Genomic DNA, 27,017 nt, shown 5'->3' on the forward strand with positions numbered 1-27,017 from the left:
CTAGGAAGAGGCAAGAATTCTTTGCTGGAGCCTTCAGAGGGAGTATAGCCCTGCTGTCACCTAAATTCTGGACTCCTAGCCTCCAGAATTGCGCAGGAATAAATTTCTGGTGTTTAAGCTTGTAGTACTTTGCTACAGTCACCCTAGGAAAACTAATACAGACACTAATGGAGAAATAAAAACCAGAATAGTGAGGCATTGCTATTCATAGGAGGAAAGCAAGGTTATGAATTCTGCTTATCAGTAAATATAGAGGAGCCATTATCTTCCTTTAATCTTCAGGATTATCCCAAGGTTGAAGCACTAGGTTATAGGTTTTTTTCCAATCAGGAAAGCCTTTAACTATACCCCAGGCACCTAACATAAAGGCTGTCTTTACCCCTGCTTTTCACCTGAGCTGTCAGCATCCCTTGTTCGTGGAGAGTAGTACCATGGCCATTCTCTGCTCACGGTTTCTCAGGCCTTCTGAATGCTGTGCCCTAGTAGGAAGCAGATCCTGGGACATATGCAAACCCTGTTCAACTCACACATAGGAAGGAATTGCTAATAAGGGCAATGCACCATTTTCTAGCATGGAATAGAACAGAATTAAAAGGATCGAATATGAGTGGTGCCGCAATTCCTATTTTACCCCTCATTATTTATTATACCTGAATGAGAACAGAAGTAAAACTTCAATCATGAATTAAAGATTGACATTCTCCACATATCATCCCTGACTCCAAAATGATGATCTCGGTTCCAGTTCAAGGATGTTATACAGTCTCTGCAATTTATGACTAGCTGTAGAGTTCTTCATAAAATTACTTCAGATTATGTGAGTAGGCATTATGGGTTGTAGCAATTAAGAATCTAGTTTCAGGGTGTTTTCTTAACCTGAAATTGGAGTTAAAAAGTAAAATTGGAGTAAAAACACTTGCCACCCATCCATCATACATACATACATACAGCCATCATCCATTCATCATCCCGTCCATCCATCCTTTCTTCTATCCTTCCTTCCATACTTCCATCCCTCCATCCATCCATGGTTCCATCCATTCCATCCATCCATTTATTCAACAGATATTACTGAGGCAGGGGAATATAAGAATTAACAAAACACCAAAATCCCTTCTCCCATAGAGCTTACATTCTAGTGGATAGAAACAGGGTAAGCAAGCAAACAGCAAATATATAAAATATATGATGTACTGATAAACAAATGCTAGGGAGAAGAAGAAAGCACAGAGGGAAAGAGGAAATATCAGAGCAGATGCGTTAATTTTAAATAGGGTGATGAAGAAAGCCGTCTCTGAGAAGATGGTAAATCAGCAAGGGAATTAAAAATACAAGTCAAAGAATTATTCTAATATGTGAGGACCGAGCATCCCAGGCAGTGAGAATAGCAAAGCCAATAGTCCTGGGGCACAAGCACCTCTCTTGTGTAATTTTTTAGTGATGGTCAAAATCTTTTTGGTCCCCATCAACTCTCCCTAACTTATCTGGGGACTGATGTTTTTGAACCAACTAAAGTGCTGGAAGGCAGCACTATAAATTTTAAGGGTGCAAAACTTTCATGAAATTTCTGGGAAAGCACTGACAACAAAAGAGGAAAAACAAATGAATTAAGTATAATTTAAAATTAAATGTAATCAAATTCCACTGCATTGTACATTCAGAATACTGTTTTCTAAAATTAAAAGGCTTGTTAAATGAGAATAATTTCAAGTAAAAGTGTCCTTTTCATTTGGCTTTCCCAGTGAATGCATAAAATGAGTTAAATCTCTGTTATTTTTTAAATCCTTAATGCCTCTCTTGATTGTAAAAGTGCATTTTCTATTAGTGGAAAGTTTGAAAATTATATAAAATAACAAAAATAAACTTGTTGCCATGTAACATTGAAAAAAAAAAAACCCTGTTAATATCCATATCTTTCCAGATAGATTTTCCTTTTATTTCTAAATTTTGTTGATTGACAGTAAAAAAAAAAAAAAAAAAAAAAAGCTTATTTTAATTTGCATTTTTGTTACTAGTCTGAACAATTTTTCATGTAATTTATAATGGTAAATTTTTATGTACCAACTTTCCTTTTGGCGTCTTAGATTTTTCTTGCTGATACGAATAAGCTCTTTTGATTGTAAGAAAATTGCAAAATGGCTTTGTCCAAGCTTGTTTATCTCCTATTTTTGTGTGTGTTTGGTTGTTTTTGTTTTGAGACGGAGTCTTGCTCTGGAGTGCAATGGTGCAATCTCGGCTCACTGCAACCTCCGCCTCCTCGGTTCAAGCGATTCTTGTGCCTCAGGCTCCCGAGTAGCTGGGATTACAGGTGTGTGCCACCATGCCCAGCTAATTTTTGCATTTTTATTAGAGATGGGGTTTCACCATGTTGGTCAGGTTGGTCTCAAACTCCTGACCTCAAGTGATCCACCCTCCTCAGCCTCCCAAAGTGCCGGGATCACAGGTATGAGCCACTGCCACTGGCCTAGTTTTGCATCTTTTTATGTTCAGAGTTTACATTTCTATAGTCATGCACACTCATTAAAGCAAAAAAAAAAAAAAAAAAAAAAAAAGGTTTATTTGCAACAATGTTTACTCTTCAGGGTCCTTTCAAATGTTACTGAAAACTTTTTTTCTACAGGAGCCTCTCTCATCTGTTAACTATAATATACAGTTAAATCTCACAATAATGCAATAAGTAGAGTCAAAATATTTTTTTAAATATTTCATATAGCAACAGCCTCACTGTGTTGCCCAGGCTGGTCTCAAATTCCTGGCCTCAAGTAATTTTCCTGCCTCAGCCTCCCAGAGTGCTGATACTACAGGTGTGAACCACCAGGCTTGGCTGGGTCCAAATTTTTAATCATGTAAAATGCAGAGTTGTTGCAAGATTGTTGAAATGTCTGGAGCAGCCCTCAACAGTCAGGCATGAAGGAGTCTGGCTGGGAGATGCAAATCCCTTTAGGTCCCTGTTATAGTTCGGCATCATCTGGCCAGCATTTGCCACATCTCACTTAAATACAGCGGGCTAAGTCTAGCCGTCCGGACTACCTGGACCCAGCAGGACAGTCACAGTGATTCCAGAATCTCCATGGTAGTTGCTACTCATTTGTCCAGCCCACTCTTAGACAGTGAGTGGAGAGAATACTTGGAACCCAAGAGCCTCACTCCTTGCCTCCCTGCTTCCCACGACAAGCTCTCTTCTTTTTCCACATTGACCTTCCTTACCATCTTCCCCTCTATGGTTACTCCCCTTCCTTTCTCTCCATAAGGCAAGTTCCCTACATTATCATAAGAGTTATTTCACACACACCTGTAGTATATACCTTAGATTCTCTCCCCCAAAATGGTAGCTTTGGTTTAGTTGATGATGATGGTGGCTTTATTTCCAGTGAATTGGGACAAAATAGTGAACAAATTTTCGGATGGAGTCATTGTATTTGTTAGAGCTGTGACATTGAGAACCCTGAGGCTGGCAAGTTTCTCGAGATATAAATGCTGAAAATATAATCAGAAAACTGGTTGGGTGAGGTGGCCATGCCTTTGATCCCAGAACTTTGGAAGGCAGAGGCGGAAAGATCACTTGAGGCCAGGAGTTTGAGACCCACCTGGGCAACATATCAACATAGCAAGATTCTGTCTCTATAAAAAATAATTAGCAGGACATCATGGCCTGTGCCTGTGGTCCCATCTACTCTGGAGTGAGCTATAATCATGCCACTGCACTCCACTCCAGCCTGGGCAACAGAGCAAGACTCCTCTACCAAGACCAAAAAACAGAATAACTAAGAAGTTGCTTTTTAAAACACAGCATTTCTCCATATTAGCTTTTTAAATTGACCTCTGTTTGGTTAAATTCAAGTGAAACCAAAAAAAGGCACACAGTAGAAACCCGACTGTTTTATCCTATAACCTAAGCTTTTTATCAAGCCAGTCCTAATTACATTCACATGAAGAAGAAAATTTTCACAAAATGCCCACTAAAGAGATATTACTGGGCTCTGGGTTAAAATTGCTTCCTGTGTGTCAATTGTATACATTTTATATGTATTTTAAAAGCACCTAGTCTATGAGATTTTGTGTGCATGTGTACGTATATATTAACAATACAAAAATGTGGATGGGAAGTATACTAGTCAAAAGTCCAGCCAGGAGAACAGAAACTAGGCTAAGATTTTAAAATACTGGATATTCGATTCAAATAACTGGTTATAATAGGTGATCAGTTACACATGATGGAAGAGCTGGACTATCGAAAAGAGATAGAGGCAGTTCAGCAGCAGCAGGAAGAGATCCCCGGCCCTAAGGAAGAAGGTCAAAGAAAGAGGGCTGCTTCATCATCCCAGAAGCTTTGTCTGGTAGGAGATAGAATCAAGGGGGAGTCTGCCTGGCAAAAGCTGGGCCCACAGAGGAATGTGACTTCTCCTGGAGATGCCACTCAACGTCAAGAGACAGGGCTAGAGGGTGAGAGAAGTGCCTGGCTCTTCCCTTCTCCATACCTTCAAGCTCCTAACAGTACCTCTCACTGAGCAAACCCAGGGGAAGCTGTAACATAGCAAGGAAGCCTGAGAATGTAGGTGTATGTACCCCCAGCCCCAACCAGAGGATGAGAGGACTCACCAGTTTAGGATAGGCATTTACCTCTCGGGAGGGAGTCAGGGAAATGGGGATGGAGAGAGGGACAAAGTGGTTCTTGACTATATCAGTAACCCCTAATTTCTTTAATATTTTTTTAAAAAAGGTTTGGAGCCAATATGGAAAAATGTTAGCATTTGTTTTTTGTTTTGAGACAGGGTCTCTCTCTCTCTGTGTCACCAGGCTGGAGTGCAGTGGTGCAATCTTAGCTCACTGCAACCTCCACCTTGTGGGTTCAAGCAACCCTCCCACCTCAGCCTCCTGGGTAGCTGGGACTACAGGTGCACACCAACACACCCAGCTAGCATTTGTTAATATTATCAGGTGGGCAGCCAGATATTCATTAGTTTATTTTCTGCATATATCTATATAGTTGGAATATTTCATAAGAAGCAATTATTATAGGAAAAACAGAAATGTTCCAAATTAATGGCAATAGTAAGCATCTTTATGGGTTTTCATCCTACTTCCCAAGGAAATGCCACACCTGTCTCAATGAACAGTAGCATCTTTGTGGAATATGCAGGCTCTGCTATTGAGTCCTTGGCATGAGGGTGTATTGAAGGCAAGGTGGGAGAGCAAGACAGGGAATGAACGGAGAAAGGCGAGGAGGAAAGGTGGCAAGAAACGACTCAGGAGGAAGAGGATGACCATCAATTGCTGGAAGCTCTCCCAGAGCCTGCCTGCCTTTGAGACTTGGTTCAGTCACTTACCACCTGGGTGGCTTTGAGCAAAGCTCCTCCTCCCTGCCCCCCACCTCCATTTCCTCTTCCAGCAAATGTGAATGATAAGATGCTAACAGTACCTTATTTTGAGGATTATTTTGAGGATTCAATGACTTCACCCACAGGAAAACACTTCAGATTGTGTTGGTACATAATATACTCTCAATACATATTCGTTATGATAATTATTTTTTATTATTTATCTTTACACCCTCAGTGCTGGCAGAATTTCTGTTGCTTAACATTTGTTGAGATCAGATAAGTGGAACAAATTGTCATTTGTTTATTGAAGCCATGCTTTTCTGTGATATTCTGATCCTAGTTGAACATACAGAATAAATGTCTAAAACAGCACCTCGATTCTGGCCTACAACAGGACCAAGTTCACTGTGACCTCAGATAAGCTTGGCTAAAATAGGATTTGAGTAGAGATAGTCACACTTCAGCGAAGAGAGAGAATCCCCTACGTAATGTCACGAGGAGAGTCAACCTCAATATTCTGCATGGAAGGGATGTTCCGCCAAATGAACGGAGCTGCAGAAAACAAACAAACAGAGAAACAAAAACAGAGAAACTATGTTCCATAAAAGCAGCAACTCTGGTTGAGAAGGCATTCTTCCCTAGTGGATTCTATGGCATTTATGCTCTCTCAGCCTCCTCCCTGCAAGAACACAAGAAGGGTGCTCACACCCTGACCTCGCAAATCGATACGAAGGCTTTGCTAGGAAGGAGGGCAGGCAGTGACCAGGGCACCAGAATAAACTCGGAATGACAACTCATGGTAAGCCTGGTGTTAGACAAGGTGCCTTACAAGGCTTGTCCCAATCCACTCTCACAACATTGTGAGGTGGGAAACAACAGCAGAATTGACAGCTTGGGGATTGTTATGAGTATTAAACAAGATCATAGCTTCAGCAAAGGGTTCGGGACCCTGGCACATTCTAAGCTAAAGTTCAATGGATGTCAGCTGTGATCAGTATTATCATCCTACTTTATAGGTCAGGAAACCAACTTGGAAAAACTAGGAAATTTCCCCAGTGTCACACAGCTAATAAACCAGTGGTAGAGTTGGATTTGAAGCCAGGTGGATTTACTCCTGAGCCCACCCACCATTGCTTCCACTGGAAATGATGTTCATAGGAAGATAAGCAATGTAGTTTGGGGGAGAGCCCCATAGGGGTGGGCAGGATAGATATGGAATATCATGACATGCAAGCAAGGCTTGAGTTATTGAAACCATTTTTAAAAGGTGAAAAATCATTTTTGGCTATAGAAACACTGGAAGGGATTCAAATTGTCATTGAATTACAGACCTGGCAGTAATAAATGTCAGACAACTATCTTTGATATATTTAATTGGCCACATTAATCATAAAATACTGATGGAAAGAGATGATTTAGAATGCCTGCCCAGCCAGAGTGAAAGCTTTTTTTTCCAACCACTTACATAAGATTTAAAGTTACTACCACCTCCTTTAGGAGGCACTTGGAGATTGTTGCATCCAGCCTCCCTGGCCCTCTTGCTTGAATGCTCTAAACACAATCTCACCTCAGGGCCTTTGCACCTGCACCTGCTATTTGTTATCACTGCCAAGAATTCTCTTCACCCAAATGTCTATATGGCATTTCCTGCACAGCAAAGCCTCCCTTGACCCACCCCATACAAAGGATCGGTCCCACTAACACCCACCACTTCCTATCCACTTCGCCCTACTTTATTTTCCTGTCTAGCATTTGTTACTGCCCGACATATATATTTTGAATTGATTTATTTCTGTTCTCCCTTCTTCCCTCCCTCCCTCCCTAAGCCCGTGGAGGCAGGAACTTTGTACAGTATGATAACCCAGGCACGTAGAAAATGCCTGGCACATAGATGACCACTAGATATTTATTGAATGAATGAATAAATGAATGCTTTGCCTCCTACCTGTTGATAACATATCTTCTCTTACAATTCTAGCTCCACATCCAGAAGTTTAGACAATGAGCAGCAATTAGATAGGTGTCCCTCACAGTGATTTCCAGGTACCCCAATTTTAACTTTCAAAACTGCTCACAAAATAGTATTGGAAGACAAAAGGAGTCCCAGCAGCATTCTAATCCTTCCAACTAACCCTCTACCAGTTTAGAAAAACTCCTAGCAATCCTCCTAGTTAACTGCACGCCACTTACTGCTGTATGTTACAGGCCCTCCAGTTTCTGTTGAAGCTGAGTATGGTTGCCATCTCCTCATCACTCAGTTTAAAGTCAAAGACCTGGAAAGGTAGGAATTTCCATACATCATCGGTAAGGCAGTTACTGTTGTGGTTGGAGACTGCCAGCCATTCTAGCAGGGAGTGAGCTCACATTCACAGCACAGACTGGCCACAGGAGTTTTTCCCATTATGTCCATGGGATACCAACTTCCGAAATTAGGTCCCTGCAAAGACTGCAGTATTTGTAGTGTTCAGTGTTCCTGGAGGGTTGGGGAGACCAGGCACTAAACCCCAGGTGTGGACAGGCCCTGTGCTCCATGATAGGTCCTTCCAGAGAACAGTTCTCTAAGGACAGATCACACCTCCTCTGCTGCTGGGAGGTGGGCAGGGACGCCAGGACAGTCTGCTCTTGTGTGTGGCCCAGGACCTAGCTGCTTAGGGGCAACTGAGGGTCTTTTCAGTAGTGTGAGGCGCAGCTGTGCTCAGACCAGACAGGGCTTCACCAGGCACTGCTCCCAGCATATCGTTAGCCCACGGGTCATTCATCTCGACTCTACCGGGGTTAGCTCCCTGGGCTGGAAAATGACAGGGTGGTGGGAAGGGAGGAGACCCATAGACATTAAGAAGCCTAGTGAGAGGTCCGCACGCGTCCCACTCCACTGAGGAATACTGGGGCCGACCAGCCAGGACCTTACCTGAATGTTCTCAACAATGCGCGCTGCTGTGACAGACTTGGGGATCACAATCACATTCCTCTGGATATGGAAACGGATCAGAACCTATGCAGAAAGGGGACATCATATTTCCATTCAGCTACCAGGACCCCTCCTTTTTGGAAAGGAAGAATAAAACATCTCCTCAGCTCACTGTGGCTTCAGCTATAATGGCTAATATTGACTGAGCTAAGCTGTTAGACATGTGCCAGTCCTCCGCTTGATTCTCTCCTTTCATCTTAGGGACAAACCTGTGATCTTCAGTTTTTAGGAATAAAGAAAGTGGCCTGGGGGTCATAAGGCTGATAAGTGGTAGAGTTGGCATCTGCACCCATATCCCTAAACTCCAAAGCCATGCTTTGCCGCTGAGCTGTAGGGCTTAACAGGAAGCCGTGAGACAGAAGCTGTCTTTGTTCCAGTGACAGCTCCTGTGTTTCCTAGAGGTTCCAACAGACTTCGAAGGAAACACGAGGGCTTCAGCTCCTGTTTTCTTCTCCTTTAAGGAGTTAATTGAGGCTAACACAAGAAATGAAACATGAGACTGGAAGAATGAGTTGTTGGATAAAAAGGAAGACATGGTACCTGGGCTGCAGTTTTTTTGTGCTTTGCAGCAATCTCCTTAATCTTGGGATCCTCCAGCAGAGAAGGGTCCTCTGGCTTGGCCCTAGGGGCAGAAAAAGATAAAGATGTGAACAGTCACCATGGTTACCATGTGCAGCTGGACACCACTCCAATCAGGGTTTCAAGAGTGATCATCAGAGCCTCTCCATCTGGAAGACAGGCAGGAGGACCTGGAAGTTTGGGTCCTTCCCACGGGCTCCCAGCATTTTGCAAAACCTGGTTCACCCTTGGGTGGCTGAAGTGGAAATACTCCTAGAGGGTCAAGCATGTCACTCTTGTTTGTTTGTGTGTTTAATTTCCATTTTCCCCACTATCATCCCGTTTAGGTGAGCCAAACACATTACCTTAGACACATTTTTCTTTCCAGTGACTTATGGTCTCATACCAACATTTACCAATTATAAAATTATGTTTTTAAGATTATCAAGAGAAAGACCCACCCCTTGGAAGGCTCACCCAGGTCTATCTGGAGAGCCCAGGGGGCTGTAGGCTGTAATGGTGATGCCCTTGGAGTGGCAGTACTGGATCAGTTTCTCCTGCGTGAGGTAGGGGTGGCACTCAACCTGCAATAGCAAACAGTCCTCAGCATGGGGGAAGGCGGCTTGTTTTTTGAGTTGTTCATAGGGAGTTCCACACACACAAAAAGACAACCAAGCGAAGGCCAAACACCCGCCCACTGATTTACTTGCTAAATCACCCATGAGATCAGCCTCACACCTTCAAAAAGTATCCTGATCACTGACCCCTGAGATGAGACTCAGTACATAGCACTGAACTTTCCTCTCAATGTTTAAAACAGGGCAAGACCATTACCCTTATACCATACAGAATTTACCTGGTTAGTCACTGGTTTATATTTCAGTCCAGGTTTGTTCAAGAGCCTCTCGATCTGGAAGTGGTTGAAATTGGAGATCCCAAGAGCTTTCACCAGCCCCGCGTCCACCAGCTCCTCCATGGCCTGTCATAGAAAAGAATACCTTTTAGGCAGTCCCAGAGGGACTCCAGGGACCCTGGCTTGCCTTAGTCCTCCCTGGGGCAGAAATTGCTAAAGGATCTACTGCAACAGAGTTAGCAAAAGCGTTCACAGGAAATTTCAGTCCAGGGCCTGGGTACCCATCAGTGACTGGTTCCAGCCCTACTGTCCCTCCTCAGCCCAAATAAAACTAGGAGTAACAGGTAAAGATTTTATGTGCTTGCCACTCTCACCGTACACATAAAGAGATACATAAAAAATTTTACTTCTCTACACAGGGGAAATATGAAAGTTTTGTAATGCAAAAATAAAGTATAAGTCAAAGTCGACATTTGCAAATTTATGAGATGATTTTATTTTTAATTAACCCACAGGATAGCAGGGAGCTACTGTTGTGTTTGTGCATTGTACACACAAACCTGGGCAAGCCGGGTGAGTCAGGAAGAGGCTGCAGCATGTAGAGAAGCCTCACTTGTGGATTCTGAGTCAATCTCTCCCACACCAACCATGGTTTGCTTTGCAGGAAGGTCATGCATCTAGATCAGGCATCCCCAAACTACGGCCCGTGGGCCGCATGCGGCCCCGTGAGGCCATTTCTCCAGCCCTCCGCCGAACTTCAGGAAGGGGCACCTCTTTCATTGGTGGTCAGTGAGAAGAGCACAGTGTGTGGCGGCCCTCCAACGGTCTGAGGGACAGTGAACTGGCCCCCTGTGTAAAAAGTTTGGGGACGCCTGATCTAGATTATGCCCTGGAGGGGCACCCGGCCAAGATGTTTTGTGGTGCTGAAACCTGACCCACTGCCTGCATACCCAGCCATGCTTCCTGGTACAGAAACTATGGATGGGTTTCTATACCCAAGGAAGGGAATATTTGTATACTTATTAGCCTATATTGGGCATTTTCCAAACTTGCCCAAAGATATCATATATGTTAGCAGCAGCTTCCAATGCAACATATATTTATTAGCCATCAATTACACGTCCAGATCCTGCCCAGAAGTTGTCAGGATGTAAAAGTATACAATGTGCTTCCTTCTTCTGGGATTCTCATAGTCCGATTAAAGTGACAGGGTTCCCTTCTGTGGAGCAATCAACCATGACGCTGAGGCTGCCTCGGATAACATGACAGTAGCATAGACAGAGTTAGGGAGGGCAGAGAAGGAAGAGATTCACACGGCCTGCAGTTGTCAGGGGAGACTTTCAGGTAGAGTTTAAATGGAGCCTCAAAAGAAAAAAGAAAAAAGAAAGAAAAAAGAGGGGAAAAGCATGAGCATATGAGACAGGAAGACAGGAGCAAAGGCTCAGAGGCAGAGATGAGCATGACATGTTCAGGGAACACTTTGTCCAGCCCTTCTCAACTTTTGCCACAATTTGGAACCACCAGAGAGCTTTAAAAAATACTGGCTGGATGCAGTGCCTCATGACTGTAATCTCAACACTTTGGGAAGCTGAGAAAAGAGGACTGATTGAGGCCAGGTGTTCGAGACCATCCTGGGCAACATAGCAGGGCCCTGTCTCTACTAAAAAAAGAATTGTTTTTAATTAGCTGGATGTGGTGGCTTGTACCTATGATCCCAGCTACTTGGGAGAATTGCTTGAGTCCAGGAGTCCGAGGCTACACTCAGCTATGATCATGCCATTTTACTCCAGCGTGGGCAACAGAGCAAGACTTTCTCTAAATTAAAATTACCCATGCTGGGTTTCACCCCCTAGAGTTTCTTACTGATTTTGTCTGAGTTGTAGCTTAGACATTGGGATTTTTAAACTCATCAGGTGATTCTAATGCATAGCCAACACTGAGAACCACTAGCGTAGATGAAGTTATTCAAATTGGGCGATAGAGTTAAGAAGCTATGAAATCATAAGGTTCCCCAAAACTTCTGACTAGGCAATTAGATAAAATAAAAGTTTTATACATCGTAGGTCAGGTGAATTTGCCTGTATTAGAACTTGACTTCTTTATACATTTTTTCCTCTTCTCTGCTTCAGGATAGTCAATGAGGCTTCTACTGCACTGGCTGTGGATCTACATAAACATCCAATGCTTACATATTCAATCCTGCTCCTTTCAAATCAGAGCCTCTGACCTTGATCACTGATATATTTTCATGCCTTTCAAATGTTTCATTTAGTAGTCATTCTTGTATTCATTCAGAAGACATAACACTGTGAGAAGCAGGGTGCACTGACATACTTGCCATACTTAATATCATCATAGGAGCTAGGGCAAAAAAATGTTATCAAATGTAATGCAAATGGCCAAGTGTGGTGGCTCACCTGTGTAACCCCACCACTTTGGGAGGCCAAGGCTGGTGGATCACCTGAGGTCAGGAGTTCAAGACCAGCCTGGCCAACAGGGTGAAACCCCATCTCTACTAAAAATAGAAAAATTAGCCAGGCATGGTGGCCTATGCTTGTAATCCGAGCTACTTAGGGGGCTGAGGCAGGAGAATGGATTTACTCGGTAGAGGAAGGTTGCGGTCAGCCAAGATTGTGCCACTGTACTCTAGCCTGGGCGACAGACTGAGACTCCATCTCAAAAAAAGAATGCTATTCTTGTGGATTAATGCTTTTGAACAAGCAATACACACACACACAAGCTACATTTATTGAATCATATTGATTTTTTTTTTTTTAAGAGACGGAGTTTTGCTCTTGTTACCTAGGCTGCAGTGCAATGGCACGATCTCAGCTCACCGCAACCTCCACCTCCTGGGTTCAAGCAATTATACTGCCTCAGCCCCTGAGTAGCTGGGATTACAGGCACGCACCACCATACCCAGTTAATTTTTTGTATTTTAATAGAGACGGGGTTTCACCATGTTGACCAGGATGGTCTCGATCTCTTGACCTCGTGATCCACCTGCCTCGGCCTCCCAAAGTGCTGGGATTACAGAAATGAGCCACCACGCCTGGCCCTGAATCATATTAATTCTAAGCATTTCAGAAAGGTGAGGCTTAATACATTTTGACTTGTACAACACAATACAAACTTGCTACTACATGCACCCCTACACAGACAGCTGCCAAGATAACAAGATTAACTGTTGGAGTCATATGTCACTATTCATTTATAACTTATTCCTCACTTTGTTCTCTACTAGCATTTGTAAAAGGATATCATGGTATAATAAAAAATGACCAGAGAAAACGTTCATCCCTTAATTCAATTTTGAATATGAATGATGTGAAACAAGTCATGATTTGATCTGAGAAGCAGGGCACTCAGGCTCCCTGATTTCTGGATGTGTGTTCACTGCCTGCCAATCACTGTGCCGATAGCTTTGGTGGTTCGACGTGTGATTCAGATGAGTCTGGGTCCAATCAGCTCTGCCACACACATTGTGATACTACCTGGGCAAGTCATCTACCAATCTGGGTTTCAAATGTCATTATTTGTAAATGGGGATGTTAACCCTGCCTCATAGGGTTGTATGATAAAATGGGCTTTATGACTAACGTTCCTGGCATGAAAACCATCTCAATCTTTACCACACCCTGAAAGATATATAATATTAGTATGTATTATGACTTTTTTTTTAATAAGAGAAAACTGAGGCCTACAAGAATTTAAAAACTTACCCTAGGTTATTCAGATGCTATGTGCAAACCCAGGCCCAAACTCCTTGCTCCAAATGCCTCCCCCTAGTTTCAGTATGTATATTCCTCAAAGTGGGGTACATTGTATTTCCAGTCTTATTTGAAGACTCAGTATTAGCCTTGAAATATAAACAGTATCAGATGCATCCAAAAGCCAAAGGTGATGAGGAAGAAATTAGAAGAGCTAGAGAATCACAATGATGAAATTAGAAAGCATCAGGTTCATGGCCTCTTTCAAACCAATGGGAAGTCTCACGGATAACTGAGGATTTCTCTCCGAGCACTTTTAGAGGAAGCTGAAACCTACCTCCCAGGCATCCAAGAACGTTGCTTTTCCACTGATGATTTTACCTTCATCATCTGTGGGAAACAAGTCATCCCCAGACTGTAAATACAGAATACAAAGTTTACTGGAATCTGCATCAGGACACTTGGTTCTATTAAACAAGGTTTCAGGATCCTGACTCTTGCTAAATACCACAACTGCATAGCACTTTTTCAACCTCTGGAGTACACACTTCAAGAATGTGACTGTATATAAAAGCTCTATATCTACTGTAGCATGTTAATCCTTATATTTTAGAAACTACTGGATTGACTTTATGATCTGCCATTAGCACATTCCAGAAGCCACCATTATCACCATGGACATTAACCTCATACACCTAGATCCCATATACACCCCACGGCAAACTTTCATTTCAATATTACTTGATATGGATTAGATCTCCAGGGAGTGGTTTTCTGGGGGAAGATAGTGACCAACTTCTATCCTTGCAGCCTCTAGAAGAGGTGTGGAGTTAGGGATGGCAAGCCATCATCACCCCAGCTGGTTAGAAGGGGAGAAAGCTGGAAATCTGTCTCTCCCAACCCTCAGGAGCAGTAAGAGCAAAGCCCCAGGCAATGGGTGCCACGTTCAGTGCTGGCTACCTTCCAGCATCACCATACTTGGGCTTTTCTCCAAGATGCCACTCCTGGGGTGTGTTTTGCTTAATAAGATAATTAAGCCCTGGAATATAGTTATGCAAGAGTTACCCAAGAGATTTCCTGGGAGGGCAACCCTGGGGCATGGAATCAAGACAAAGGTGATATGGCAGTTGCAACTTGTCTGGGCTGTCAGAAATCATGGCTTCTCTCAGACATAACTGTAAGAAAACTCAGGCATGTGGTCACCTCAGCAGCACACATGGATGGCCTCAGCCTCCCTTCCCGGCCAGTGTCTTTCTGCTCCAAGGTCTCTTCTTGACCACCTGCCATTCCCAATTATGAAGCATAAATCCTCCTGCTCCAGTCCACACCGCCCTCCAGCCCTGGTGCAGCTGCTATTTTCTGGCATATGTTCAGAAACTAGAGGCCAAGAAAGGGAGTCGCTCAAACCTTGAATCCTTGTGGCCAGTGAATAAGATAGACGTCCAGATAGCTCAGTTTCAGGTCCTTGAGGGTCTTCTCACAGGCTTTCCTCACGAGGGGTCTCTCAAAGAAAGTGGGCCACAACTGCAAAGAGTGTGGCAATGAGCCATTAATACTGGGAAAAGGAAGGGCCACATCATATTCATTGTGTCTGCTTTTTAATTTGCACCCTGATCTAACCTGACACAGGCCATTTATAACAAAACTGATTAAGATCCATGATGCAGTGTGGAAGATCACCATGGCTCAGCACGTCGATGACATGTCTCTCTGTGTGTATGTGTGTGTGTGTGTGTGTGTGTGTGTGTGTGAGAGAGAGAGAGAGAGAGAGAGAGAGTGCGAGACTGGCTCTGTCACCCAGGCTGGAGTGCAGTGGTGCTATCTTGGGTCACTGCAACCTCTGACTCCTGGTTTCAAGTGAATTTTCTGCCTCAGCCTCCCGAGTAGATGGGACTACAGGTGCCTGCCACCAAACCTAATTTTGTTTATTTTTATTTTTAGTAGAGACAGGGTTTTACCATGTTAGGATGGTCTCAATCTCCTGACTTTGTGATCTACCCGCCTGGGCCTCCCAAAGTGCCGGGATTACAGGTGTGAGCCACTGCACCTGGCCATGACATGTCTTAAGTGTTAAAAGCAATTTACTTTTTTCAGCCCTCCTACTACTCTATATGTCTCTCAGATCATTTAATAAATGCGGTCACAGATTTGCTATTTGTTTACCTGTGTCAGTCCCCTCCTCAGCTGTCGCCTCTCAGCACAGGACTTGTGTCTAGCTTTTAAATGTCAAGCATACTTAGGCCTTTGGGAGCAGATGATCATTTATCTGACCTATCTAATAGGTCCCTTAGCAAGCCTATCAGGCCCCAAGTGATAACTTTACAAGGGCTTTATCCAGACTTGGCTGCTACACAGAGGGGTCTATTTGTCCCACCAGATGCATGTATTTTCCAAGTACCTAGAACCAGCGTTTTATCAGCAAGTCATGTATAATAGAGATCCAGTGATTCTCAACCTCCTGAAACCCAATATCCCCTTCTATTTTATAGCATTGTATACCTCACCTTTTCTAGACTGACCAAAGAAAACCATATGTGACAATAAAAAAGATGCCCCTACTGTTTTCCCAAATGCCCCCTGGCTGAGAACCTCAGGGGCACAGTGCTGCAAGGCAGGCTGCAGATCAAGCCCTGGCTGCACCCTTGGCCTCTGACTGCCTCTGATGGGGAACAGGGAGGCCCAGAACAGCGCAGGGCTCCATGGAGCAAGCCCACCCACAGGCAGGTGAGGCAGCAGTGACATGCTGAATCTCAATAACAGCTTGGAGTGTGAATATCATCATATCCATGGATGTTATCAAGGCAGAGATGAAAAGGGCTGGGGGAAAGAGTACATATAGAAAAGGCTGACAGAGTTCTTGCTGCTGACCTGGCCCAGATACTTCTGCCTGCCTTGAAGTGAAGCCCTCCCACCACATGTGCCACGTGTACCTTGCTGACGATGAAGAGGTCCTCCCGCTTCACAGCCTTCTCTTGGATCTTCTCTTGGATGGCTTCCCCCACCTCATGCTCATTCTGATACGCATAGGCACAGTCAATGTGCCGATATCCTGCATCAATGGCCACCTTCACAGCTTCTTTCACTTTGCCGACAGGAGACTGAAAGGCAGAAGGAAAGCCCATCACACGTGTATTTTTTTTTTTTTGTAAGAGATGGTGTCTTGCCATGTTGCCCAGGCTGGCCTCACACTCCCAGGTTCTAGCAATCCTCCCCCCTCCCGAGTAGCTGGAGTTACATCACACTCAGCAACTATCATATTCTCTAATCCCCAGACCACCTTCAACAGGCTGCCCGGTTTTTCTCAACCAAGGCCTTCCTGGGGTCTCATTGGCCAGGGGATATCTGGGAGGATACACACTTCAGAAAAGTTTTCAAAAGAAAAGAAGGAAAGTGAATTAACTGCATGATTATGGCCTTATGTCCTATCCTAGCTAAAGATCAGTTCCCTTCTCATTCAGGTTAGTCCTGAAATGTCCTCAGGTGTGTCGGAGTGCAGGTGGCTCCACTGCAGCTTTCTGAAGACCCAGGTGAAAGCTCGACTCTAAATAACCCAGAGGGATTTTCAGTAACCTCTCCACACGGTGATAGGGAGCTGGATAACGGTCATTACAGCATCAATCCAGATTCCGACACTTACTGGGTGCGTGAGCCTAAGCAGGTGATTCAATTTTTCTAAACCTTGTCTGCAAAATGGGAAAAAGAATAGCACCAGCCTCATGAGGCCTTTGTGGCAATGACATGCTGCAATGAATGCTAAGTTTTCAGCACATCACCAGACACACAGCAAGTCTCAGTAGAGCCCGTCCGTTATACAATGATAGTTTCAGAAAAAAAGGAGAAATACAAAACCGTATAGGAATAGAGCTTCTTTTCCATTCCTATAAGAAGAAATAGGGAAGGAGGGAGAGGAAGAGAGAGGAGAGAAAGAAGGAAAAGAAAAGAAAAGAAATAGTATTAGAATTATCATATTTTGTTCTAACCCAGTCAGGCCAATGATGGGGGAAAAAGCACTTAAAACTTGATCTCTTGACAAAATAGTTTTTTAATCCTCTTCTATTGTGAGATAACAAACATTGAAAAGTACACAAAACAGAGATGCATAGCTATCCTACCACGGGGACAAGAAACGGGCTGCTGCCAGCCACCCAGAAGCACCCCGTGCCCCCAGCTGCTACGCTACACCCTTCTGTACCTCCACTGCTAAGTTCATAATCCTTCAGTCTGTCATCCCCTTGTGCTGAAGATGGCTCCCTTCCTAGTTCTCACATTCAATTCCAAAATTCTGAAACTGCCTGGAAAACTTACCCAGGGTGAGCAGATTCCCTGGAGATCTGGAAGTGATTATTTGTTCCGTTTATATAGATTGAAGCTCTGATTTGGGGCAAACCTTGCTATTCAAGCAAGAGACGCTGTGCATGAATCAAGCTGGAACTGATCTGTGTGCCCAGACGGACCAAGAGTGTATCCTGAGAATGACCCGGTACTACAACAGAGGGTCCTACCCTCCAGCCCAGGACAAGAGAGGGGAAAAGTCAGGGTGCACAGAAGGAAAGAGACTCAGCAGGGAGATTAGCCATGAGGGACAGGAGAGAAGAGGAACTCCGAAGTCTGCTTCTTCTAGTCACTAGTTAGGGTATCACTATCATGGATGGAAATGGCAAAGAAGGCAGAGTGAGGTGGTGATGGAACAATTTCAAACATGGCCTGAGAGGCTCAGGAACCTGCCTCACTGAGTCCTGGATGTGCCTTACCTCGTTTTGCCAGCCGACATTAACGCAGCCGGGTGGAGTTCACAACTCCCAACCCAGGCTCTCTGTAGTCCCAGCGTGTTGCAGATTCCACTGTGTCCAGGAACGACCTAGGGATCTTGCTAAAGGGCAGATGCCCATGAGGTAGCCTGGGGTGGAGCCTGAGACTGCATTGTTTTCTCTTTCCTTCTCTTCTCTCTCTTCTTTCTCACAAGCTCTCACTTTGTGGCCCAGACTGGAGTGCAGTGGCACAATCACCGCTCACTGCAGCCTTGACCTCTCAGGCTCGACTCTCAATCTCCACCTCAGCTTCCCAAGTGGCTGGGACTACAGGTGCATGCCACCATGCCCAGCTAATTTACTTATTCTTTGTCAAAATGGGGTCTTGCCATGTTGCCCAGGCTGTTCTCCAACTCCTGGGCTCAAGCAATCCTCCTGTCTCCATCTCCCAAAGTGCTGGATTTATAAGCATGAGACACCACGCCGGCCAGTTCTGCATTTCTAACAAGCTCTCAGGTCTGACGGATGCTGCCAGCCCTACTCCCACACACCATCTGCAGAGGGGTGCCAGGGACTTCGGGGTTTTCATCCTCTCCTCAACTACCCAGCCGACAACAAACCCACAGCCAAGACTCTGGGGAAATGTTAAGCCCAATTAAGTGTCCTAGAGCCAGGGAGAGAAACTGCCCTGGAAAACAGTTTTAAAGGCCAACGGCTGCTTGAAATCTGATACTTGCTAAAGAAGCTCTCCTCACTGCTGGGAAAAGCCAGCTTTGGAGCCTGAATCAGCTCTGAGAAAATAAAGAAACCTGAGTCCCAGCTCCAGGGCTGAATCTCACCTCTCGAAACCCCTGCGGGATCCCCAGGCTTTCCTGGCTGAATGCAGAAACAGAAAACAGCCTAACGCCCCTCTAGAGTAGAAGGGTGTGCAAAGATTTGCATATTTACCTTCCAAGTGCCCAGGCCCACGATGGGCATCTTGGCTTTGGTACTGAGCTCCACAAAGGTGGCCATGGTTGGTGCAGAAATGATTATGAGTCAGCAGGTAGAAGTCTCACGTGCTGCCTTTTTTGTTGTTTTTGAGACAGAGTCTCGCTCTGCAGCTCAGGCTTGAGCGCAGTGATGTGATCTCAGCTCACTGCAACCTCTGTCTTCCAGGTTCAAGCAATTCTCCCTCGGCCTCCCGAGAAGCTGGGATTACAGACACCAGCCACCACTCCTGGCGAATTGTATTTTTAGTAGATTCGGTGTTTCACCGTGTTAGCCAGGCTGGTCTCAAATTCCTGACCTCAGGTGACCCACCACCTTGGCCTTCCAAAGTCCTGGGATTACAGGCGTGAGCCCCGTTCTGCTTAAGAAGGCTGGTGCTAGCTGCAGTGGGAGGAGTTGGAGCCTGGCCACAGTAGCTTCCCCGCCCTATCCAAACAGGAAATCCATTCCCAGCTTTTGTGAGATTGAGGATCACTGTGAATGAACTATGAAATGTGGCAACCTTGTGCACAGTTCTACTTTAGATAATAGTATTATCATCGGAGTTTTGCTTGTTCATGATGACTTAACAAATTCAACACAGCCAAAAGTTGAAAAGTAAGGAGGGAGAGAGAAAGGAAGGAAAGAAGAGTGGGGGAAGGAGGGAAGGAATGAGGGAAAAGTAAGGAAGAGAGACAAGAAAAAGAAAAAGAGGAGAGGAAGGAAGGAAGGGGGGAAGGAAGGCGGGAGGAAGAGATGGGAAAGAAAAGCAAAAAAAAAAATAAATAAAAAATAAGAAAGAAGCCTGGCCAACATGGTGAAACCCTGTCTCTCCTAAAAATACAAAAATTAGCCTGGTGTAGTGGCATAAGTCTGTGATCCCAGCCACTTGGGAGGCTGAGTCAGGAGAATTGTTGAACCTGGGAGGCAGAGGTTGCGGTGAGCCAGGATCGTGCCACTACACTCCAGCCTAGGTGACAGAGTGAGACCCTGTCAAAAAAAAAAAGAAGGAAGGAGGAAGGGAGGGAGGGAGGGAGGGAGGGAGGAAGGAAGGAAGGAAAAGAAAAGCAAAAAAGCAAAGAAGGAAGAAAAAACAAGAGCTTTCTTTCCCTGTGATGGTTTCCTCTGTGAAATGGAGTCTAGGGAGGAGAGGTGAGAGGCAGTGTTTCCATTTTAAAAGTTGCATTTCCAGTTTCAGTGCAGTGGGGCAAATCCTGACCTGAGTAGAATCAGCCGTCATTAGTTGGTAGTCAGAAATCCAGGGAACATGACACAGGCCTGTGCCATGCTGTGACAGGCCATGAAGGCCTGTGTCCTGTCACAGCATCAGTTTCAGCCTGCAGGTAGTAGGGTTTTCTGTCTTTTACGTGTTCTTGTTTATGAGTTGGCTTTGGTTGAATCTTGAAATGGACTTTAATCTCTAGGCTGTGGCTTAGGACAGCTCATAGAGGTGAATTGGCATGATATTTTGCACCTATGAGTGAAAAATCTTACATTTCACTGATATTTGTTAAATTACTTCAACATTCGTAGTACATGCATAGGCCAGGCATTGTGGCTCATGTCTGTAATCCCAGCACTTTGGGAGGCCGGGGCAGGCAGATCACTTGAGCTCAGGAGTTTGAGACCAGCCTTGCCAACATGGTGAAACCCTGACTCTGCAAAAAATCCAAAAATTAGTTGTGCGTGGTGACACATACCTGTAGCTCCAACTGTTTGGGAGGCTAAGGCATGATAATCACTTGAATCTGGGAGGTGGAGATTGCAGTGAGCCAAGATCGTGCCACTGCACTCCAGCCTGGGCGACAGAGTGAGACTCTGCCTCAAAAACAAATAAATACATACATGCATGGCCCATAATCTGGTGGCCACAAAGTCTCATGGATCTGCACATGAGGGCACTTTATTTTCCCAGTGTATACTGGATGACATGCAATGCCAGTATTGTTCAAATAGCAAATCCTTTGTGACTGTCAACCTAAATAACAGAGAGAGGGTCCCTCAAAGAAAAATATTTCTCTGGGAATAGAGCACTGCAATGGAAATATGGGTGCCACAGTAAACTATGTGTATATTTGGGGAAATAAAGGAAGACAACATTTTTTCAAGAATAAAAATGAAGATTATCTAATCGTTTTGAAATAATTAGGCTTGTCGGGTGCGGTGGCTCAAGCTTATAATCCCAGCACTTTGGGAGGCCGAGGCGGGTGGATCACGAGGTCAAGAGATGGAGACCATGGTCACCATGGTGAAACCCCATCTCTACTAAAAATAAAAATAAAATATTAGCTGGGCATGATGGCGTGTGCCTGTAATCCCAGCTACTCAGGAGGCTGAGGCAGGAGAATTGCCTGAACCCAGGAGGCGGAGGTTGCAGTGAGCCGAGATTGCGCCATTGCACTCCAGCCTGGGTAACAAGAGCGGAACTCTCAAAAAAAAAAAAAAGAAAGAAAGAAAGAAATAATTAGGCTTGGCTACAAAGACCTATCATGAAAGTGACATTAGTCTGAGATTGGACAGGCAGTTGTTCAGAAGTCCTTGCAGAGTGTTTTGTGTTCAGTTGCAGTGGCCTTTGTTCAAAGATGTGGTTTTTGCAGTCTTTTGTGGTAGTTTTGGTTTTCAGGTGTACAACCATAAAAATCCTCTTTTTTTCTTTCTTTTTTTATTTTTTATTTTTTTGAGACTGAGTTTTGCTCTTGTTGCCCAGGCTGAAGTGCAGTGGCATGATCTCGGCTCACCACAACCTCCACTTCCCAGATTCAAGTGATTCTCCTGCCTCGCCCTCCCAAGTAGCTAGAATGACAAGCATGCATCACCACACCCACTAATTTTTGTATTTTTAGTAGAGATGGGGTTTCACCATCTTGGCCAGGCTGGTCTTGAACTCCTGACCTTGTGATCCACCCACTTCAGCCTCCCAAAGTGCTGGGATTACAGGCGTGAGCCACTGCACCTGGCCTAGAACCTTCTTTTCGGAGTCTCACTCTGTTGCCAGGCTGGAGTGCAGTGGCACAATCTCGACTGACTGCAACCTCTACCTCCCAGGTTCAAGAGATTCTCTGCCTCAGTCTCCTGAGTAGCTGGGACTATAGGTGCACACCACCACGCCTAGCTAATTTTTGTGTTTTTAGTAGAGATGGCATTTCACCATGTTGGCCAGGATGGTCCTGGACTCTTGACCTCATGAAACACCCACCTCAGCCTCTCCAAAGTGCTGGGATTACAGGCGTGAGCCACTGCACCAGGCCTGTCAGAGTATTTTGTTTGTTTGTTTTTAACATTAGTGACTCCATTTTGATTCTGAACATTTTCACGTGACACACAGAGTAAAGAAATGGGTATTAGTCATGATACTATTTCTTCTAGAACCACCTAACTGTGAATTGGTGAGGAGGGAGATCTCTTTGAGATGATTGGGATTTAGAAAGTATATCTTATTAGCTGTTTTTGTGTAACAAACCAGCTGGTTATAACAGCAATGATTTATTTGCTCATGATTCTGTGGGTTGGCAGTTTGGGCTGGAGTTAGCTAATGAGCCAGTCTCAGAACACACGTGGCTTCAGCCGGGCTTCCTCACCTCTTTGGGCTTCATTTGGGTGGGCTGGGATGTCAGGGAAGGCGGGGACCCCTCTTCACATAGTTTTCGTTTTCCATGAGGCTTAGACTTGCTCATATGTAGCAGCATTGTAGGAGATGTACCCTCGGAATGTGTACAATGTTACTTCTGCCACCTTCTACTGATCAAAGCAAGTCTCAAGGCCAGAACAGGGGCAAGAAGTAGGGAAATCCATTCCACCTCCTGAGGAGATTTGTTACAAAGGATTCTGGCTATTCTTAATCAACCCCAGAAGGTTTTTAATAAGAGCTTTGTTTAGCTACTTTCTAGCTTCATGAATTTACCAATCTATTCCTGGTTTTGTACCTTTAAGAAACTCTCATTTTTTAAATCTAATGATTATCTATACACAGGAGGTTTTACTTTGTTAAAATTGAATACATACAAAAATTGAGAGAAAATTATTTTGTAGAAAGAAAAATGAACAAGGAATAGTGCCATTTTTTATTCTCACATCTATTTCTTTAAGAAACAGAGGCAGCAGCAACTAATGTATCTGAAATAGGGAGAAAAAGAACAATTCCAAAAATCACGGGAGTGAAGATAAGTTTCTGGGCAGGAGAACAGTGTGAGCCAAGGGGTGGGAGAGACTAAGATGCACTGAAAGAACTGGAGAAAGCCAGTGTGGGGACGCTCAGAGAGCAGACTTATGGGGTACCCAGCAGAGGTACAGCTAGAGTGGTATGCGGGAACCTGAGGGTCAGGAGCTGCAAAGGGGGATCACGGAGGTGGATTCACCATGAAGCTAACAAAACTTGACCTTCAGTCACCCTCACGTGCATGAGCACCATCTTAGGCTTTATACTTAATACTGAATTTTTAATTTTTTATTCTTTTTATTTAAAGGAAAACCTTTGGTCAGGCACAGTGGCTCATACCTTTAATCCCAGCACTTTGGGAGGCTGAGGTGGGCAGATCAGGAGGTCAGGAGATCGAGGCCATCCTGACTGACTAACACAGTGAAATCCCATCTCTTACTAAAAATACAAAAATTAGCTGGGCATGGTCCTGTAGTCCCAGCTACCTGGGAGGTTGAGGCAGGAGAATCACTTGATCCCAGGAGGCAGAGGTTACAGTGAGCTGAGACCACACCACTTTACTCCAGCCTGGGTGACAGAGCGAGACTCTGTCTCAAAAAAAAAAAAAAAATTAAAAATATAAATAAATAAAGGAAAACCCCAATCATACAACTTCAAGATCACAAAATCTGATCCACCCTGCATGTTAACTTTTTTTGTCTTTATTTGAGAGCACGAAAGTTTTGTTCTTTCATTTTTCAAAAATCTTTTTGTTATGAAATATTTTGAAAATTTGCAAAACTACAGGTCCTTACCTTCTCTCCTTGTACTCTATTTGTTTTAAAAACCACATCATAGCTGGGTGTGGTGGCCCACCTGTAATCCCAGCACTTTGGGAGGCTGAGGCAGGAGGACCACTGAGGCCAGGAGCAACATAGTGAGACCCTGCCTCTATGAAAAACAATAAACAATTAGCCTGGCATGGTGGCACATGCCCGTAATCTCAGCTACTCAGGAGGCAGAGGTGAGATGATTGCTTTAGCCGGGAGCCTGGAAGACACTGTGTCAAAAAAAAAAAAATTACTTTCTCTCTATAGTTTCCCACTACCTGGAGTCTACTGATTATTGCATTCCCGGAAATGTATTTACCATGTCACTGAATCCCCCAGGTATCTTGGCAACACTTAATAAGACCTAGAGACTTAATAAGATTCAGATCCGCTTTGTTTTGTTTTGTTTTGTTTTTGGCTACTTCCTATATGTTGCATTCTATTCCGGTGGAATGACTGACTGCCTCTTTATTTGTATTTATTTTACCATATTGTTTATAATAGTCATTGATGATCATTACTTAAATCTATTATTTCATTAAATTACAAAACAGTGGCATACTAATTCCACCATTCTTTCTTCATGTATTAGCTGGCATACTTCTTTAAGGTAAAATTTCTCCTAATCAATTATTTGGCTACCCTGAGGTATAGTTTGTATAGGAACACTGAATAATGATTGATTCACCTTTTATTTTAGTTTTTAAAATGAGGTTTCCAAGCACCCTCCAAGATTACCAATTAGTTGTCATTTAGTGTTCTTTGCATTCAGGAATTTAAATATGTTTAATGTTATAAACTATTGCTATTTTTATTGATGCCCAAATTATCCTCTTTGCCACTGACAGCACTTCCAACTGGCTTTTGCATTCTTTTCATGTGATCTTTATAGTCTTTGGTAATTTTATTGCTTTCTTCTTCCAGACCTAGATTTATCCAAGGAGCCCTGGTTCCTTTTAGTGGAAACTGATATGCAGAAACCACAGTTTGGGAACTAGAATCATTCTTTGCAATTGAATTAGATCTTGCTTCCAGGCCTTTTCGGTGGAAAGAGGTAGAAAACATACCATGAGTTCAGATTGACATTTCTGATTGAAGTTAAGAACTGCAAGGCTTAATCTCACCTGTCTTATCTGTCTCTTCATTCTCTCACACCGAGTATATCGCTCCCCAAAGACACAAACCTAATTGCTAATTTGCTTGATTTCACAATATGCATGCAATAGTATGAAAAATACAACACAACCTACACACTATCCTCACAGAAAACAATTTGCAAGTATTGAAAACAGTTTAAAAGCCATTAGGCTTATTTATTCTGTGAACCCCGAAATTTTGAGACAGGTCTCAGTTAATTTGGAAAGTTTATTTTGCCATGGTTGAGGACACACACCGCGACACAGCCTCACAAGGTCATGATGACATGTGGCTGAGGTAGTCAGAGCACAGCTTTGTTTTATACATTTTAGGGAGACAGAGACATCGATTAACATATGTAAAATGAACATTGGTTCCATCCAGAAAGGTGCAACAACTCGAAGTGGGGAGGAGGCTTCCAGATCATAGGTAGATAAGAGACGAATGGTTGCATTCTTTTGAGTTTCTGATTAGCCTCTCCAAAAGAACCAATGAGATATGCATTTCTCTCAGTGAGCAGAGGGGTAACTTTGTTTATTTGTTTGTTTGAGATGGAATTTCACTCTTGTTGCCCAGGCTGGAGTGCAACCGTGCAATCTCAGCTCACTGCCATCTCTGCCTCATGGGTTCAAGCAATTCTTCTGCCTCAGCATCCCAAATAGCTGGGATTGCAGGCATGTGCCATCATGCCTGGCTAATTTTTTATATTTAGTAGAGACTGGGTTCCCCCATGTTGGTCAGGCTGGTCTCGAACTTCTGACCTCAAGTGATCCACCCGCCAAAAGTGCTGCGATTACAGGCATGAGCCACTCCCAAAGTGCTGGGATTACAGGCGTGGGCCACCGTGTCCAGCCCACAGGGGTGACTTTGAATAGAATGGGAGGCAGGTTTGCCCTAGCAGTTCCCAGCTTGACATTTCCCTTTAGCTTGGTGATTTCGGGGGGCCCAAGATATATTTTTTTTCACAGATCTATTTTGGTTTTAAGTTCCAGGGGGTCTTTTTAAATGTTTTGTTTTTAGAATTTTGTTCCAAGGCCAAATATGCACAGTTTCAAATGCAGATATGCAAATCAGGTTATTTTCAGAGCAGTGTACTGTTTACCCCTGTCAGAATACTGAACGCAAAAAGACAATGGAGGAATATTTTTCTTAAGTATTGAAGAAAAAGAACTTTAAACTCAGAATTTTCTATCCAGCCAAACTGCTATTTAAATGGAAGACTATAATAATATGCATACGCATAAAAGCCTCAGAAAATTTATCTTATAATGACCTACAGTCATTAAAATGTTTATACCTTATTTCCTGTGAACATAAGGTTCTAGAATCTTCTGAATCAGGTTATCATTAAAATTAGTATTTACACAAAATACAAAAATAATTTTTAAGCATAAATATTTAAATTTTTGATAAGCCATTAAACATCTACTATAAAATTCCAGTGGAACTGCGTCTCTATGTAACATAAATGGAGATTTTTTAAAAAAAATTAATTTATGCCAGGCGCGGTGGCTGAAGCCTGTAATCCCAGCACTTTGGGAGGCCGAGGCGGGTGGATCACAGGGTCAAGAGATCGAGACCATCCTGGTCAACATGGTGAAACCCCGTCTCTACTAAAAATACAAAAAATTAGCTGGGCATGGTGGCGCGTGCCTGTAATCCCAGCTACTCAGGAGGCTGAGACAAGAGAATTGCCTGAACCCAGGAGGCGGAGGTTGCAGTGAGCCGAGATCGTGCCATTGCACTCCAGCCTGGGTAACAAGAGGGAAACTTCGTCTCAAAAAAAAA

General features: G+C 43.8%; 1 protein-coding gene and 1 long non-coding RNA gene across 2 annotated transcripts in view; one reads left to right on the forward strand and one right to left on the reverse strand.

The window, feature by feature from the left end:
- LOC141580040 (uncharacterized) overlaps positions 1-27,017 on the forward strand; it is a 148,809-nt gene that overhangs the window by 84,045 nt on the left and 37,747 nt on the right. The window lies entirely within an intron of this gene.
- On the reverse strand, positions 5,512-19,530 carry LOC141580039 (aldo-keto reductase family 1 member B10-like). Its single transcript, XM_074379039.1, has 10 exons — positions 19,107-19,530; positions 16,341-16,508; positions 14,818-14,934; positions 13,748-13,825; positions 9,704-9,826; positions 9,325-9,431; positions 8,830-8,911; positions 8,230-8,313; positions 7,512-7,594; positions 5,512-5,873 (listed from the first exon to the last, which is right to left on the reverse strand). Exons 1-10 carry the CDS (start codon positions 19,170-19,172, stop codon positions 5,831-5,833), a joined length of 951 nt encoding a protein of 316 aa, XP_074235140.1. The 5' UTR covers positions 19,173-19,530; the 3' UTR covers positions 5,512-5,830.

Source organism: Saimiri boliviensis, chromosome 10 (genome assembly GCF_048565385.1).
Source record: "Saimiri boliviensis isolate mSaiBol1 chromosome 10, mSaiBol1.pri, whole genome shotgun sequence".
Lineage (NCBI taxonomy): Eukaryota > Metazoa > Chordata > Mammalia > Primates > Cebidae > Saimiri > Saimiri boliviensis.

What these genes read in the sequence shown, in the direction of transcription:
- LOC141580039 (XM_074379039.1), bottom strand. Translation starts at nt 19,172, where the DNA reads ATGGCCACCTTTGTGGAGCTCAGTACCAAAGCCAAGATGCCCATCGTG. An exon ending in ACCTCTTCATCGTCAGCAAG is followed by an intron (nt 14,935 to 16,340) that starts GTACACGTGGCA and finishes CACTCTTTGCAG; the next exon opens with TTGTGGCCCACTTTCTTTGA. An exon ending in GCATTGTTGAGAACATTCAG is followed by an intron (nt 7,595 to 8,229) that starts GTAAGGTCCTGG and finishes CTACCTTTCCAG; the next exon opens with GTCTTTGACTTTAAACTGAG.